Source organism: Pseudorasbora parva, chromosome 23, assembly GCF_024679245.1.
Source record: "Pseudorasbora parva isolate DD20220531a chromosome 23, ASM2467924v1, whole genome shotgun sequence".
Classification (NCBI taxonomy): Eukaryota; Metazoa; Chordata; class Actinopteri; order Cypriniformes; family Gobionidae; genus Pseudorasbora; species Pseudorasbora parva.
Window position 1 is genome coordinate 24971212 of NC_090194.1, and position 18373 is coordinate 24989584.

Genomic DNA, 18373 nt, shown 5'->3' on the forward strand with positions numbered 1-18373 from the left:
TTGAGTTTCATGTTTATTAAGACCATTAAAGTCACATGACCATGGTAACTTCTCCACTAGACACCACAGTTTGTCCAACGGAGACTGTCTTGACATCAGCATCTCTTCCTGGAAAAGAAATGGCAGAATTGTGAGGGGCATTTAAAAAACAAATTCTCATGGTTCCTGAAGTCAGTTTACAGCAAGCACTCACTTTTCCTAGCGCAGCTTTGCTCACAGGAGCCAGAAGAGGGGTGGCACACCGCTGTACTACAGTGGATGAAGATCTAGCAGAGAGGGAAAAGGGTCAAGCCACATAAGCCACTATAAAAAACAAAAAAAACAAAGACTAATATCAAGGGTTCAGGCAAGGCTGTGGAGCTTACGGTTTCCTGCAGAGGAGCAAGTGATGCTGGATCCACAAATGTGAACATCTTCACAACAAAGCGCTTGTAGTGGGTTGGGAACTGAAGACCAGAAAATCCAGCCACCGGAACCAGTGTGGTCAGGTAACGGTCATCCGGGTAAGGGCATCTGAAAGGCAAAGGGGCAGTCAGAAAGGCCTTACAGCACACTAGATGGATGAAGACCAGCCTTACTCACCCATCTACCAGAAGGTCCCACTGGGGTAGACTGAGTGGGCTGGGGGTTGATGTTGCCCAGCAACGTCCCAGCATCAGGACAATGTTGAGGTCAGTCCTCTCCAACACGCGCACCTCAACAAACACAGGCTCCCGCAGGACTTTTGTGATCGGATAATCAGCATCACTGTAGTAGGACGTGTACGCCTCATCCCCTGAGGAAGAACACAGCGTTTAAACAGAAACTGCTGCAACCTGGAGTTGTAGAAAATCATCCATACTTGGACAGACACTTGCCTTCTGCACAGCCTTTGGTGACACATTGACCATTTGCCAGTCTAAGCTCCACCCTGAGGGGTCCAGAAGCAGCTACTGGTGGAGGTGCAGGAACAGTGTTGACCTCCACAACCAGAGCTTCCACAGAAGTACCAGAGTACCTACACTGGAAGAGAAGCCTGGACAACAAACAGAGAGCTTGTAGCATTTGTAAAGGATTAACATGCATGCTAGACAATAAGTCACCTACTCAAAATGGCTGTCCCTTGTGATGGAACCAAGTGGTCCGACACCCACTTCATACGAGGAGGTCATTCTGTTTTCATACACCACATATCCACTGTCCTCCTGCAAATAGTAACTGTTGGCATCCAGTCCATTCTAAGCAGAAGAGAAGCACAAGCAGCTACTCACCATCATGCTCGTGCCACATGCAGTGACAGGGAACTGGTATATAGCAAAGGAAGGTGTGGATCCCACAGGACTGCAAGGTGGGTCATTTCCACCCAGGAGACGGACTGAATCCAGGCTCAAGCGAGGCAGAGTGACATCTCTAGCCACCACTACCACAAACTGACCATCTCTTATACACTGGACAGTCACTGGAACAAAGAGAGCAGGTTATTGCTGAAGAGAAGTTTAACATGAACCCCTTTAAATTGACTCAACACTCTTACCTGCCTTCCCATAGTAACACTGCTGTCCGTTAAAGCAGCAGTTGAGCGCTCCACAGTCAGCACCACTGATACCATCTGGGCCACATTGGATCTGCTCATAATCAGCTACAACGCATTTGTCAAGGGGCTCTGCCTGCACCACTGGCTGCTTAGACTGAACCTGCTGTTGAATCGGTTGACTAGCTTGTTGTTGAACCCACTGAGAAGACGGTTGACTAGCTTGTTGTTGAACCCACTGAGGAGACTGCTGACTAGCTTGTTTCGGAACCTGCTGATTAGCTTGTTGTTGAACCCACTGAGGAAACTGTTGACCAACTTGCTTCTGAAGCCGCTGGTCAGTTTGCTGTAACATCAGAGCTTGAGGATTCTGGGGCAGATTACTCCACTGTGGAACAGCATGACAGAAAGCACAAAACCACACACAAAGTGCCAGAGACTGCACTGCACACCAACTTCCTGCCATTGTTCAACAGCTAGTCACACTGTTGAGATGCTGCCCTTTGGTCTTTTTGTATTCCACAGATTTTGGCTAATTAACGATAATCCCTTCCCTCTTCATTAACAATCACGATTCTCCAGACTTGCCCAAATGGGAGCTTATGCTACCAGAAGATTCTCATTGGTTCTCAAATATATACACGTGTGATATTTCTTGATTCCAATTGGCCAGATTTGTCATATTGAAGACAAGTAAAAAGGTTCATGCACAGGTTTGGGTTTGCTACTAGAGCTTGCTCAAAATACTTTGAGTAGATGTTTGGTGCATTCTGCTTTGCTTGTAGACATGTTGAAATATTAACTAGCATTATATACCTATTTTTAGTGATGGGCAGACCGAGGCTTCGTGAAGCACTGAAACAGTTGAAGCAAATGTGCCGAAGCTTCGAAACAACACCCGACACCCGTCTCCATGACGCCATCTAGTGGACACTGGCGTGTATTGATCTGAAATAACCTTGACTGTGATCTACTGTTTGTAAAAAAAACACACAAAAAAAAACACGTTTTTAACATCTGGCTCACAACTACTTGGTTTTGTAACCTGTAGCCTCCTCGTTGTAAATAACTTTAGTTTTTTGTTTTGTTTTTTTGAAAAATTAAGATTATTAAAAGAAATAAAGCCACAATGTGTCATTTGTTCCATAACATTTTTATTAAAAAATATGAATTAAGACATACAAATGAGTGAAAATTACTGAAAGTTAAGTTAATGGATCCGATCCTGCATTCTGGGTCAATACAATACACACATCTCACTTTATGTGGTGTTTCCAAATGGAAATGCTCCCACACCAGATGTAGTACGAGATTTCGTTTTTGATTTAAAAAAGCATTGTCATTTCATCATTGCGATATTTTAGAGAAGCATACATTTTTAAGCTTTGATAATTTTAGGCGTTTAAGTACACTTGTTTAGTCTACAAAATGTGACATAATCTTGCTCCCACTCCACTGCATGGCTTTTTCCAAAGACTTGACAGTGGAGGTTATACACGGGCCTGTGTCAAAGGAGACTGCGTGATAGGCTCACCACTTTTGGGCAAAATGTTTTGTCAGTAATAGGTGGTAAACTCTGGAATAGCTTGCCCCTTTCAACAAGAGAATGTCCTACACTCAACACCTTTAAAACTCACTTAAAACAGTGGCTTCTTGAAAACCAGAGGTGTACTCATATTTAACTGTCATACATTTATCAATAGCACATGTACACTTACACTGTAAATCTGAACGTAGTATAGAGGTGAATGAACAATGTCTTGCCATTTGTGTAATTTTTTGTTTAGTTTTTTGGTGAATGATGTTGTATGATTGTTGGCTGTCTTTGTTATTTTTGTTATCTGCCTATAGGGACTGCAGATGAAAAGTAGTTATTTTTACTAATTCTGGCATATTTGCATGGTGTATTTTTATACAACAATGTTCATGAATATGCTTGGTCCCTATTAAATAAACGAATAAAATAAAACAAAAATATATCACCTATGAATATCTATCTATCTATCTATCTATCTATCTATCTATCTATCTATCTATCTATCTATCTATCTATCTATCTATAATTCTATCTATCTATCTATCTATCTATCTATCTATCTATCTATCTATCTATCTATATATATATATATATAATTCTATATCTATAATTCTAACTTAGCCTATATGAATGTGTTACTAGCCTATATCTATCCTATCGGTCACTGATCAGTCAATATATCTCTTTTAAATCTAGCCTAAATATAACTAACCATAGCGCACAATAAATCTCACTTATATCACAAAATCTCTCTCCTCTGACAAAAACCCACGAGGTGAAGATGGGTTAACTTCACTTGTAAACTGTGGGGAATGAGGTTCATTCAGATGTGTGACTGTGCGGTTTGTTCCCGCCCCTTTTAATCAAAGCAGTTTCGACAGGCGCACCTGATGAAACACTTCGGTGCTTCGTTTAGCGGCAGTCACGTGGCATGGGTGTGTCGAATCACAGCTCGGAGCAGCGTTTCGAAGCATCCGCGCTTCGGGATCTCGATGCAGCGTCGAAACGTCAGGTTCGCGTCAGCCATCCCTACCTATTTTAAAACAGAGAAATCTAAATATCTAAAGAGCAAGTAAAATCAAATATTTCTGATATAATATTATCATTAAATTATGTGAGGTAATACAGCCCAAATACTCAGAAAAAAAATGGCAGAAATAGACTTCATACAATCAGACACCTAAAAGTTATTTGTAAAGCAATTTAAGAGTATGTGAGATAAAATAAAGTTAATGTCTTTTTGTTTTACTCCTGGGCACTGCAAATTTCCTCCGCTGCTACATATACAAATTGCGCAATATTAATATATTTTCAATCATATATGTCCTACATGGTAAAAAATAAAAAAAATAAAAAAAAAAAATTGCTGGATGCTAAATATTGTATGTGTTAAAATATAGCCATACAAGGTCAATGCATACATTGCAGTAGCTATATTAAAAAAGGCTTTAGTTTCCTTTATTCCTTTATATTTCCTTTAATATAGGCTATTTTGCATATCTTTGCAGTATATTCCCATATATTTGTTTCGTAATAGTGTTCTACCTATACAAACTATTTGTTAACAGTAATATCAGCAATATTTAAAAAAAAATAATTAAACCTAAAAAATAGCCTTAGTTCTGTCATCGCAAACTGCGCATGCGTCAACGCGCCGCGGCCAGGCGGAAATCAATCGCGGGTTCATTGCCTCCGCCTATGATATGATTGCCTCCCAGCGGGACCGCGAATTTTCGAGCTCCCTGTAAGATTTGTGTTTGACATGTCATTCTCAATGCAAATGTTAACTTATTTAATGGCAAGATTTGCTAAAAGATTTGTAAATTGTTTGTTTCTGTAATCATGTCGGTGCCACAGCCTTAGTGTTAGGGAACGTACAGGTAACGTTAGCCTAATTATGCTGCAAAATCAAGCTCTTCTCTTATATCGAATCCTCTTTAAATTCAAATTCATGACCAGTGTTTTGTTTTCCTCTAGTCTCTGCATATCCACATTCATCAATACATCATGCTTCAGGTCAGAGGTCACTCTTTTGGCGTAAGTAGACACGCACGGTTAACTGCCGGAAGATATTTTAGTCTATAAAGTCAAAAATATGGTTATTTTTCTAATAAAAAATGCATAGCTTCTCTTCAGAAGGCCTTTATAAAAATATTTTTTTAAATGTCCTGATAATTTACTCACCCCCATGTCATCCAAGATGTTCATGTCTTTCTTTCTTCAGTCGAAAAGAAATTAAGTTTTTTGAAGAAAATTTTCCAGGATTTTTCAGCATATAATGGTTTTCAGTTGCAACCAAAATACTGAAGGTCCAAATCAATGCAGTTCCGCCTCTGTGTTTACAAAGCGCTCATGTGGAGACTAATACAAATGCCCTTTAGCACAAAAAAAGGGTAAAACAACAATACATGATGATTTTGAAGTTGAAAATTGTGTTTTTGCTAAAGGCCGTTTGTATTAGTCTTCACGCGAGCGCTTTGTAAACACGAGGGCGGGACTTCTGCTTACGTCTATGTGACCATTTACATGTGATTATGTCATCCTTGGCACCTCGCAGAGCTGAGCAAGTTGAACAATGAGGGTTAAAAAAGTATATTCATTTTTTTAAATGATCATTTGACTAGATAAGACCCTATTCCTTATCTGGGATCACGCAGAGGCTATGAAGCCCTTTGAAACTGCATTGATTTGGACCTTCAACATTTTGTTTGCAATTGAAAAGCATTATATGATGAACAAGTCTGGAATGTTTTCTTCAAGAAACTTAATTTCTTTTCCACTGAAGAAAGAAAGACATGAACATCTTGGATGAGATGGGGGCGAGTAAATTATCAGTCAATTTTAATTTTGGTGTGAACTAATCCGTTAATTATCGTTGATTGATGGCCATTATACTGTGTTCAATGTATTTTGTTGTTGTTTTTTGGGTTTTCTTTTTTTCCTGAGCAAAGTTCAGTTTGCTATCAAGTTGGAATTGTAAATTACTCATGTGGAGTATAATTTGAGTGTTTCATTTTGTGTTGAAATAAAAGTGTTTCCATCACAAATGTGTGTATGTCATTGATTGAAATCATATATGTTAGAGATGTTGTAATAATGACTGAAATCATGTATGATTATTATATGTAGTTTATATGTATAGTATATAAAACTTGAAGAGCTAGCACACCATTTCCCTATTAAAAAATATGAAATCTGAATGAAAAGGATATAAAAAAATGAAAAAATGTAAATAAATCCTATATGACTTTAATTTGACTAGCATATGATTCAGTATAAGAACTTTATATGATTTGTATATGAATATCAGGTATTTGCCACTAATACCATATACCATTGCATACTGTTTACATGTAAAACTCATATTTTTGCAGTATTCATACATGACCCAAAAATACCCTACAAGTTGTCTGTGTGCTCTTTAGTATGAAATGGGCCATAAACGGTCCGATTTTGTGTATGGCATATATGGGACTTACATTAAACATACAAGATAATTCTGAATGATTTAAGCAAGGAAGATATATGGTTGCCATATATGAACCATATAGGTTTTTTTTCTTCATATGGGGTAGTAGATAACTAGGTGTTGGATTGTCCTTAATTTAGTAAAAATACGTAAGGTGGCTTCGTCACGTCTCACTCCGCGATTGGAGTGTTGATGTCAGAATACCTTTTATCCAACTGCAATGTTTTTGATCCTTCTCTAACTCATCAAGCTTGGAACATACTCTGCAAGAATAAGACACTTGTTTGTTTTCTCGAGGTGGCAAGAACAAGAACAAAGTTTGTTCTGGTCAGTACATTCTCTAACTCTACTGACCTTACCTTGTATCAGTCTCTTCTCTCTTCTTTCTCTACAAATGTCTCCACTGCTAAAACAACATACTACCACAACAAAATCAACAATTGCTCTGACTCTCGCGCACTCTTTAAAACATTCTCCTGTCTTCTTTGTCCTCCTCCTCCCCCTCCTTCATCAACTCTTACAGCTGATGACTTTGCATCATATTTCACAAACAAAACCTCTCTCATCAGCAACCAGTTCTCCTCACCACAAACTGACACGCACATCTCAACAACTAACGCGAACACGGTTCCATCCTTCTCTCCGAGGCAGATATTTCTAAACTCATCCTTTCCAATCACCCTACTACCTGTCCACTTGATCCTATACCCACTCACCTCCTTCAGGCCATTTCTTCTTCAATCACTCCTGCACTCACTCACATTGTCAACACTTCTATTCACACGGGAACCTTTCCCACAGCATTTAAGCAGGCTCGGGTAACCCCACTGCTTAAGAAACCCTCTCTGAATCCAGCACTTTTAGAAAACTACACTGATGACCATTGCTGCGTTCCACTCCACTTTAAGACAGGCACTTGCAAACTTCCCTAAGCACTAAACCATTTTGTAAAGGAAAATAAATAATAAATCAACTCCATAGTGGATTCGAAGTGATCAAGGGCTTAGGGCGTTCCAGTTCAGTCCATTGCAAAGTTTCCGCCAGTAGTGGGCACTCATGCAATGTAAGCAATGACGCACATCCGAGTGAACGAGACGGAGGGAAGTTTGCAAGTGAAGGGCATGATAAAAACGGAACGCAGCACATGTCCACTGTCTTAGTTCCATTCATTGCCAATGAAAAACTCCTATACAGATTCCCCATTAGTTCTAGCAGGTCACATTAGTCAAGCTGGCATCACCTGACTACATCTACCTATTAGTCCAATGTGGTTGTCTGAGGAAGGGCAACATGCTTGTTGCTTAAGGCTTTCATTACATGTGCTTGGGGAGCCCTTTCGCTGCTCTTATCTACAATGCACAGGGAGTTCTTGCCTGGAACAGAACCATACCACCAAGCTAAACTATATGCTAAATATAGAGGATAACTGAGGGTAATCCCTGTCACTAATTTGAAGTGTTCCACAAGTGGACAGGGGAGGTTTAGATGGACAGACCCTTGACTCATTATGACAGGATGAGACTACACATGTACTTAAGACATTCTAAGTCAACCCATTTCATATAAAGTCTGGTTTAGATTAGTGACACAATAAAGCAAACCCAACGGCATCAGAAAGCAAGACCAAAGAGACACTGCTGTTGAGTTTCATGTTTATTAAGACCATTAAAGTCACATGACCATGGTAACTTCTCCACTAGACACCACAGTTTGTCCAACGGAGACTGTCTTGACATCAGCATCTCTTCCTGGAAAAGAAATGGCAGAATTGTGAGGGGCATTTAAAAAACAAATTCTCATGGTTCCTGAAGTCAGTTTACAGCAAGCACTCACTTTTCCTAGCGCAGCTTTGCTCACAGGAGCCAGAAGAGGGGTGGCACACCGCTGTACTACAGTGGATGAAGATCTAGCAGAGAGGGAAAAGGGTCAAGCCACATAAGCCACTATAAAAAACAAAAAAAACAAAGACTAATATCAAGGGTTCAGGCAAGGCTGTGGAGCTTACGGTTTCCTGCAGAGGAGCAAGTGATGCTGGATCCACAAATGTGAACATCTTCACAACAAAGCGCTTGTAGTGGGTTGGGAACTGAAGACCAGAAAATCCAGCCACCGGAACCAGTGTGGTCAGGTAACGGTCATCCGGGTAAGGGCATCTGAAAGGCAAAGGGGCAGTCAGAAAGGCCTTACAGCACACTAGATGGATGAAGACCAGCCTTACTCACCCATCTACCAGAAGGTCCCACTGGGGTAGACTGAGTGGGCTGGGGGTTGATGTTGCCCAGCAACGTCCCAGCATCAGGACAATGTTGAGGTCAGTCCTCTCCAACACGCGCACCTCAACAAACACAGGCTCCCGCAGGACTTTTGTGATCGGATAATCAGCATCACTGTAGTAGGACGTGTACGCCTCATCCCCTGAGGAAGAACACAGCGTTTAAACAGAAACTGCTGCAACCTGGAGTTGTAGAAAATCATCCATACTTGGACAGACACTTGCCTTCTGCACAGCCTTTGGTGACACATTGACCATTTGCCAGTCTAAGCTCCACCCTGAGGGGTCCAGAAGCAGCTACTGGTGGAGGTGCAGGAACAGTGTTGACCTCCACAACCAGAGCTTCCACAGAAGTACCAGAGTACCTACACTGGAAGAGAAGCCTGGACAACAAACAGAGAGCTTGTAGCATTTGTAAAGGATTAACATGCATGCTAGACAATAAGTCACCTACTCAAAATGGCTGTCCCTTGTGATGGAACCAAGTGGTCCGACACCCACTTCATACGAGGAGGTCATTCTGTTTTCATACACCACATATCCACTGTCCTCCTGCAAATAGTAACTGTTGGCATCCAGTCCATTCTAAGCAGAAGAGAAGCACAAGCAGCTACTCACCATCATGCTCGTGCCACATGCAGTGACAGGGAACTGGTATATAGCAAAGGAAGGTGTGGATCCCACAGGACTGCAAGGTGGGTCATTTCCACCCAGGAGACGGACTGAATCCAGGCTCAAGCGAGGCAGAGTGACATCTCTAGCCACCACTACCACAAACTGACCATCTCTTATACACTGGACAGTCACTGGAACAAAGAGAGCAGGTTATTGCTGAAGAGAAGTTTAACATGAACCCCTTTAAATTGACTCAACACTCTTACCTGCCTTCCCATAGTAACACTGCTGTCCGTTAAAGCAGCAGTTGAGCGCTCCACAGTCAGCACCACTGATACCATCTGGGCCACATTGGATCTGCTCATAATCAGCTACAACGCATTTGTCAAGGGGCTCTGCCTGCACCACTGGCTGCTTAGACTGAACCTGCTGTTGAATCGGTTGACTAGCTTGTTGTTGAACCCACTGAGGAGACTGCTGACTAGCTTGTTTCGGAACCTGCTGATTAGCTTGTTGTTGAACCCACTGAGGAAACTGTTGACCAACTTGCTTCTGAAGCCGCTGGTCAGTTTGCTGTAACATCAGAGCTTGAGGATTCTGGGGCAGATTACTCCACTGTGGAACAGCATGACAGAAAGCACAAAACCACACACAAAGTGCCAGAGACTGCACTGCACACCAACTTCCTGCCATTGTTCAACAGCTAGTCACACTGTTGAGATGCTGCCCTTTGGTCTTTTTGTATTCCACAGATTTTGGCTAATTAACGATAATCCCTTCCCTCTTCATTAACAATCACGATTCTCCAGACTTGCCCAAATGGGAGCTTATGCTACCAGAAGATTCTCATTGGTTCTCAAATATATACACGTGTGATATTTCTTGATTCCAATTGGCCAGATTTGTCATATTGAAGACAAGTAAAAAGGTTCATGCACAGGTTTGGGTTTGCTACTAGAGCTTGCTCAAAATACTTTGAGTAGATGTTTGGTGCATTCTGCTTTGCTTGTAGACATGTTGAAATATTAACTAGCATTATATACCTATTTTTAGTGATGGGCAGACCGAGGCTTCGTGAAGCACTGAAACAGTTGAAGCAAATGTGCCGAAGCTTCGAAACAACACCCGACACCCGTCTCCATGACGCCATCTAGTGGACACTGGCGTGTATTGATCTGAAATAACCTTGACTGTGATCTACTGTTTGTAAAAAAAACACACAAAAAAAAACACGTTTTTAACATCTGGCTCACAACTACTTGGTTTTGTAACCTGTAGCCTCCTCGTTGTAAATAACTTTAGTTTTTTGTTTTGTTTTTTTGAAAAATTAAGATTATTAAAAGAAATAAAGCCACAATGTGTCATTTGTTCCATAACATTTTTATTAAAAAATATGAATTAAGACATACAAATGAGTGAAAATTACTGAAAGTTAAGTTAATGGATCCGATCCTGCATTCTGGGTCAATACAATACACACATCTCACTTTATGTGGTGTTTCCAAATGGAAATGCTCCCACACCAGATGTAGTACGAGATTTCGTTTTTGATTTAAAAAAGCATTGTCATTTCATCATTGCGATATTTTAGAGAAGCATACATTTTTAAGCTTTGATAATTTTAGGCGTTTAAGTACACTTGTTTAGTCTACAAAATGTGACATAATCTTGCTCCCACTCCACTGCATGGCTTTTTCCAAAGACTTGACAGTGGAGGTTATACACGGGCCTGTGTCAAAGGAGACTGCGTGATAGGCTCACCACTTTTGGGCAAAATGTTTTGTCAGTAATAGGTGGTAAACTCTGGAATAGCTTGCCCCTTTCAACAAGAGAATGTCCTACACTCAACACCTTTAAAACTCACTTAAAACAGTGGCTTCTTGAAAACCAGAGGTGTACTCATATTTAACTGTCATACATTTATCAATAGCACATGTACACTTACACTGTAAATCTGAACGTAGTATAGAGGTGAATGAACAATGTCTTGCCATTTGTGTAATTTTTTGTTTAGTTTTTTGGTGAATGATGTTGTATGATTGTTGGCTGTCTTTGTTATTTTTGTTATCTGCCTATAGGGACTGCAGATGAAAAGTAGTTATTTTTACTAATTCTGGCATATTTGCATGGTGTATTTTTATACAACAATGTTCATGAATATGCTTGGTCCCTATTAAATAAACGAATAAAATAAAACAAAAATATATCACCTATGAATATCTATCTATCTATCTATCTATCTATCTATCTATCTATCTATCTATCTATCTATCTATCTATCTATATATAATTCTATCTGTCTATCTATCTATCTATCTATCTATCTATCTATCTATATATATATATATATATATATATATATATATATATATATATATATATATATATATATATATATAATTCTATATCTATAATTCTAACTTAGCCTATATGAATGTGTTACTAGCCTATATCTATCCTATCGGTCACTGATCAGTCAATATATCTCTTTTAAATCTAGCCTAAATATAACTAACCATAGCGCACAATAAATCTCACTTATATCACAAAATCTCTCTCCTCTGACAAAAACCCACGAGGTGAAGATGGGTTAACTTCACTTGTAAACTGTGGGGAATGAGGTTCATTCAGATGTGTGACTGTGCGGTTTGTTCCCGCCCCTTTTAATCAAAGCAGTTTCGACAGGCGCACCTGATGAAACACTTCGGTGCTTCGTTTAGCGGCAGTCACGTGGCATGGGTGTGTCGAATCACAGCTCGGAGCAGCGTTTCGAAGCATCCGCGCTTCGGGATCTCGATGCAGCGTCGAAACGTCAGGTTCGCGTCAGCCATCCCTACCTATTTTAAAACAGAGAAATCTAAATATCTAAAGAGCAAGTAAAATCAAATATTTCTGATATAATATTATCATTAAATTATGTGAGGTAATACAGCCCAAATACTCAGAAAAAAAATGGCAGAAATAGACTTCATACAATCAGACACCTAAAAGTTATTTGTAAAGCAATTTAAGAGTATGTGAGATAAAATAAAGTTAATGTCTTTTTGTTTTACTCCTGGGCACTGCAAATTTCCTCCGCTGCTACATATACAAATTGCGCAATATTAATATATTTTCAATCATATATGTCCTACATGGTAAAAAATAAAAAAAAAATAAAAAAAAATTGCTGGATGCTAAATATTGTATGTGTTAAAATATAGCCATACAAGGTCAATGCATACATTGCAGTAGCTATATTAAAAAAGGCTTTAGTTTCCTTTATTCCTTTATATTTCCTTTAATATAGGCTATTTTGCATATCTTTGCAGTATATTCCCATATATTTGTTTCGTAATAGTGTTCTACCTATACAAACTATTTGTTAACAGTAATATCAGCAATATTTAAAAAAAAATAATTAAACCTAAAAAATAGCCTTAGTTCTGTCATCGCAAACTGCGCATGCGTCAACGCGCCGCGGCCAGGCGGAAATCAATCGCGGGTTCATTGCCTCCGCCTATGATATGATTGCCTCCCAGCGGGACCGCGAATTTTCGAGCTCCCTGTAAGATTTGTGTTTGACATGTCATTCTCAATGCAAATGTTAACTTATTTAATGGCAAGATTTGCTAAAAGATTTGTAAATTGTTTGTTTCTGTAATCATGTCGGTGCCACAGCCTTAGTGTTAGGGAACGTACAGGTAACGTTAGCCTAATTATGCTGCAAAATCAAGCTCTTCTCTTATATCGAATCCTCTTTAAATTCAAATTCATGACCAGTGTTTTGTTTTCCTCTAGTCTCTGCATATCCACATTCATCAATACATCATGCTTCAGGTCAGAGGTCACTCTTTTGGCGTAAGTAGACACGCACGGTTAACTGCCGGAAGATATTTTAGTCTATAAAGTCAAAAATATGGTTATTTTTCTAATAAAAAATGCATAGCTTCTCTTCAGAAGGCCTTTATAAAAATATTTTTTTAAATGTCCTGATAATTTACTCACCCCCATGTCATCCAAGATGTTCATGTCTTTCTTTCTTCAGTCGAAAAGAAATTAAGTTTTTTGAAGAAAATTTTCCAGGATTTTTCAGCATATAATGGTTTTCAGTTGCAACCAAAATACTGAAGGTCCAAATCAATGCAGTTCCGCCTCTGTGTTTACAAAGCGCTCATGTGGAGACTAATACAAATGCCCTTTAGCACAAAAAAAGGGTAAAACAACAATACATGATGATTTTGAAGTTGAAAATTGTGTTTTTGCTAAAGGCCGTTTGTATTAGTCTTCACACGAGCGCTTTGTAAACACGAGGGCGGGACTTCTGCTTACGTCTATGTGACCATTTACATGTGATTATGTCATCCTTGGCACCTCGCAGAGCTGAGCAAGTTGAACAATGAGGGTTAAAAAAGTATATTCATTTTTTTAAATGATCATTTGACTAGATAAGACCCTATTCCTTATCTGGGATCACGCAGAGGCTATGAAGCCCTTTGAAACTGCATTGATTTGGACCTTCAACATTTTGTTTGCAATTGAAAAGCATTATATGATGAACAAGTCTGGAATGTTTTCTTCAAGAAACTTAATTTCTTTTCCACTGAAGAAAGAAAGACATGAACATCTTGGATGAGATGGGGGCGAGTAAATTATCAGTCAATTTTAATTTTGGTGTGAACTAATCCGTTAATTATCGTTGATTGATGGCCATTATACTGTGTTCAATGTATTTTGTTGTTGTTTTTTGGGTTTTCTTTTTTTCCTGAGCAAAGTTCAGTTTGCTATCAAGTTGGAATTGTAAATTACTCATGTGGAGTATAATTTGAGTGTTTCATTTTGTGTTGAAATAAAAGTGTTTCCATCACAAATGTGTGTATGTCATTGATTGAAATCATATATGTTAGAGATGTTGTAATAATGACTGAAATCATGTATGATTATTATATGTAGTTTATATGTATAGTATATAAAACTTGAAGAGCTAGCACACCATTTCCCTATTAAAAAATATGAAATCTGAATGAAAAGGATATAAAAAAATGAAAAAATGTAAATAAATCCTATATGACTTTAATTTGACTAGCATATGATTCAGTATAAGAACTTTATATGATTTGTATATGAATATCAGGTATTTGCCACTAATACCATATACCATTGCATACTGTTTACATGTAAAACTCATATTTTTGCAGTATTCATACATGACCCAAAAATACCCTACAAGTTGTCTGTGTGCTCTTTAGTATGAAATGGGCCATAAACGGTCTGATTTTGTGTATGGCATATATGGGACTTACATTAAACATACAAGATAATTCTGAATGATTTAAGCAAGGAAGATATATGGTTGCCATATATGAACCATATAGGTTTTTTTTCTTCATATGGGGTAGTAGATAACTAGGTGTTGGATTGTCCTTAATTTAGTAAAAATACGTAAGGTGGCTTCGTCACGTCTCACTCCGCGATTGGAGTGTTGATGTCAGAATACCTTTTATCCAACTGCAATGTTTTTGATCCTTCTCTAACTCATCAAGCTTGGAACATACTCTGCAAGAATAAGACACTTGTTTGTTTTCTCGAGGTGGCAAGAACAAGAACAAAGTTTGTTCTGGTCAGTACATTCTCTAACTCTACTGACCTTACCTTGTATCAGTCTCTTCTCTCTTCTTTCTCTACAAATGTCTCCACTGCTAAAACAACATACTACCACAACAAAATCAACAATTGCTCTGACTCTCGCGCACTCTTTAAAACATTCTCCTGTCTTCTTTGTCCTCCTCCTCCCCCTCCTTCATCAACTCTTACAGCTGATGACTTTGCATCATATTTCACAAACAAAACCTCTCTCATCAGCAACCAGTTCTCCTCACCACAAACTGACACGCACATCTCAACAACTAACGCGAACACGGTTCCATCCTTCTCTCCGAGGCAGATATTTCTAAACTCATCCTTTCCAATCACCCTACTACCTGTCCACTTGATCCTATACCCACTCACCTCCTTCAGGCCATTTCTTCTTCAATCACTCCTGCACTCACTCACATTGTCAACACTTCTATTCACACGGGAACCTTTCCCACAGCATTTAAGCAGGCTCGGGTAACCCCACTGCTTAAGAAACCCTCTCTGAATCCAGCACTTTTAGAAAACTACACTGATGACCATTGCTGCGTTCCACTCCACTTTAAGACAGGCACTTGCAAACTTCCCTAAGCACTAAACCATTTTGTAAAGGAAAATAAATAATAAATCAACTCCATAGTGGATTCGAAGTGATCAAGGGCTTAGGGCGTTCCAGTTCAGTCCATTGCAAAGTTTCCGCCAGTAGTGGGCACTCATGCAACGTAAGCAATGACGCACATCCGAGTGAACGAGACGGAGGGAAGTTTGCAAGTGAAGGGCATGATAAAAACGGAACGCAGCACATGTCCACTGTCTTAGTTCCATTCATTGCCAATGAAAAACTCCTATACAGATTCCCCATTAGTTCTAGCAGGTCACATTAGTCAAGCTGGCATCACCTGACTACATCTACCTATTAGTCCAATGTGGTTGTCTGAGGAAGGGCAACATGCTTGTTGCTTAAGGCTTTCAGTACATGTGCTTGGGGAGCCCTTTCGCTGCTCTTATCTACAATGCACAGGGAGTTCTTGCCTGGAACAGAACCATACCACAAACGCTAAACTATATGCTAAATATAGAGGATAACTGAGGGTAATCCCTGTCACTAATTTGAAGTGTTCCACAAGTGGACAGGGGAGGTTTAGATGGACAGACCCTTGACTCATTATGACAGGATGAGACTACACATGTACTTAAGACATTCTAAGTCAACCCATTTCATATAAAGTCTGGTTTAGATTAGTGACCCAATAAAGCAAACCCAACGGCATCAGAAAGCAAGACCAAAGAGACACTGCTGTTGAGTTTCATGTTTATTAAGACCATTAAAGTCACATGACCATGGTAACTTCTCCACTAGACACCACAGTTTGTCCAACGGAGACTGTCTTGACATCAGCATCTCTTCCTGGAAATGAAATGGCAGAATTGTGAGGGGCATTTAAAAAACAAATTCTCATGGTTCCTGAAGTCAGTTTACAGCAAGCACTCACTTTTCCTAGCGCAGCTTTGCTCACAGGAGCCAGAAGAGGGGTGGCACACCGCTGTACTACAGTGGATGAAGATCTAGCAGAGGGAAAAGGGTCAAGCCACATAAGCCACTATAAAAAACAAAAAAAACAAAGACTAATATCAAGGGTTCAGGCAAGGCTGTGGAGCTTACGGTTTCCTGCAGAGGAGCAAGTGATGCTGGATCCACAAATGTGAACATCTTCACAACAAAGCGCTTGTAGTGGGTTGGGAACTGAAGACCTGAAAATCCAGCCACCGGAACCAGTGTGGTCAGGTAACGGTCATCCCGGTAAGGGCATCTGAAAGGCAAAGGGGCAGTCAGAAAGGCCTTACAGCACACTAGATGGATGAAGACCAGCCTTACTCACCCATCTACCAGAAGGTCCCACTGGGGTAGACTGAGTGGGCTGGGGGTTGATGTTGCCCAGCAACGTCCCAGCATCAGGACAATGTTGGGGTCAGTCCTCTCCAACACGCGCACCTCAACAAACACAGGCTCCCGCAGGACTTTTGTGATCGGATAATCAGCATCACTGTAGTAGGACGTGTACGCCTCATCCCCTGAGGAAGAACACAGCGTTTAAACAGAAACTGCTGCAACCTGGAGTTGTAGAAAATCATCCATACTTGGACAGACACTTGCCTTCTGCACAGCCTTTGGTGACACATTGACCATTTGCCAGTCTAAGCTCCACCCTGAGGGGTCCAGAAGCAGCTACTGGTGGAGGTGCAGGAACAGTGTTGACCTCCACAACCAGAGCTTCCACAGAAGTACCAGAGTACCTACACTGGAAGAGAAGCCTGGACAACAAACAGAGAGCTTGTAGCATTTGTAAAGGATTAACATGCATGCTAGACAATAAGTCACCTACTCAAAATGGCTGTCCCTTGTGATGGAACCAAGTGGTCCGACACCCACTTCATACGAGGAGGTCATTCTGTTTTCATACACCACATATCCACTGTCCTCCTGCAAATAGTAACTGTTGGCATCCAGTCCATTCTAAGCAGAAGAGAAGCACAAGCAGCTACTCACCATCATGCTCGTGCCACATGCAGTGACAGGGAACTGGTATATAGCAAAGGAAGGTGTGGATCCCACAGGACTGCAAGGTGGGTCATTTCCACCCAGGAGACGGACTGAATCCAGGCTCAAGCGAGGCAGAGTGACATCTCTAGCCACCACTACCACAAACTGACCATCTCTTATACACTGGACAGTCACTGGAACAAAGAGAGCAGGTTATTGCTGAAGAGAAGTTTAACATGAACCCCTTTAAATTGACTCAACACTCTTACCTGCCTTCCCATAGTAACACTGCTGTCCGTTAAAGCAGCAGTTGAGCGCTCCACAGTCAGCACCACTGATACCATCTGGGCCACATTGGATCTGCTCATAATCAGCTACAACGCATTTGTCAAGGGGCTCTGCCTGCACCACTGGCTGCTTAGACTGAACCTGCTGTTGAATCGGTTGACTAGCTTGTTGTTGAACCCACTGAGAAGACGGTTGACTAGCTTGTTGTTGAACCCACTGAGGAGACTGCTGACTAGCTTGTTTCGGAACCTGCTGATTAGCTTGTTGTTGAACCCACTGAGGAAACTGTTGACCAACTTGCTTCTGAAGCCGCTGGTCAGTTTGCTGTAACATCAGAGCTTGAGGATTCTGGGGCAGATTACTCCACTGTGGAACAGCATGACAGAAAGCACAAAACCACACACAAAGTGCCAGAGACTGCACTGCACACCAACTTCCTGCCATTGTTCAACAGCTAGTCACACTGATGAGATGCTGCCCTTTGGTCTTTTTGTATTCCACAGATTTTGGCTAATTAACGATAATCC

At 40.3% G+C, this 18373-nt stretch overlaps 3 protein-coding genes across 3 annotated transcripts; all 3 read right to left on the reverse strand.

Annotated features, from left to right (window-relative positions):
- LOC137062269 (zona pellucida sperm-binding protein 4-like) lies at nucleotides 1-2021 on the reverse strand. Its single transcript, XM_067433121.1, has 8 exons — nucleotides 1514-2021; nucleotides 1251-1438; nucleotides 1087-1184; nucleotides 858-1015; nucleotides 583-775; nucleotides 366-513; nucleotides 194-266; nucleotides 1-108 (listed from the first exon to the last, which is right to left on the reverse strand). The coding sequence occupies exons 1-8, from the start codon at nucleotides 1974-1976 to the stop codon at nucleotides 32-34; spliced, it is 1398 nt and encodes a 465-aa protein (XP_067289222.1). The 5' UTR covers nucleotides 1977-2021; the 3' UTR covers nucleotides 1-31.
- Nucleotides 2022-8156: 6135 nt separating this feature from the next.
- On the reverse strand, nucleotides 8157-10149 carry LOC137062362 (zona pellucida sperm-binding protein 4-like). Its single transcript, XM_067433250.1, has 8 exons — nucleotides 9670-10149; nucleotides 9407-9594; nucleotides 9243-9340; nucleotides 9014-9171; nucleotides 8739-8931; nucleotides 8522-8669; nucleotides 8350-8422; nucleotides 8157-8264 (listed from the first exon to the last, which is right to left on the reverse strand). The coding sequence occupies exons 1-8, from the start codon at nucleotides 10094-10096 to the stop codon at nucleotides 8188-8190; spliced, it is 1362 nt and encodes a 453-aa protein (XP_067289351.1). The 5' UTR covers nucleotides 10097-10149; the 3' UTR covers nucleotides 8157-8187.
- Nucleotides 10150-16316: 6167 nt separating this feature from the next.
- On the reverse strand, nucleotides 16317-18305 carry LOC137062208 (zona pellucida sperm-binding protein 4-like). The gene is made up of 8 exons (XM_067433053.1): nucleotides 17828-18305; nucleotides 17565-17752; nucleotides 17401-17498; nucleotides 17172-17329; nucleotides 16897-17089; nucleotides 16680-16827; nucleotides 16510-16582; nucleotides 16317-16424 (listed from the first exon to the last, which is right to left on the reverse strand). Exons 1-8 carry the CDS (start codon nucleotides 18288-18290, stop codon nucleotides 16348-16350), a joined length of 1398 nt encoding a protein of 465 aa, XP_067289154.1. The 5' UTR covers nucleotides 18291-18305; the 3' UTR covers nucleotides 16317-16347.
- Nucleotides 18306-18373: the final 68 nt, after the last annotated feature.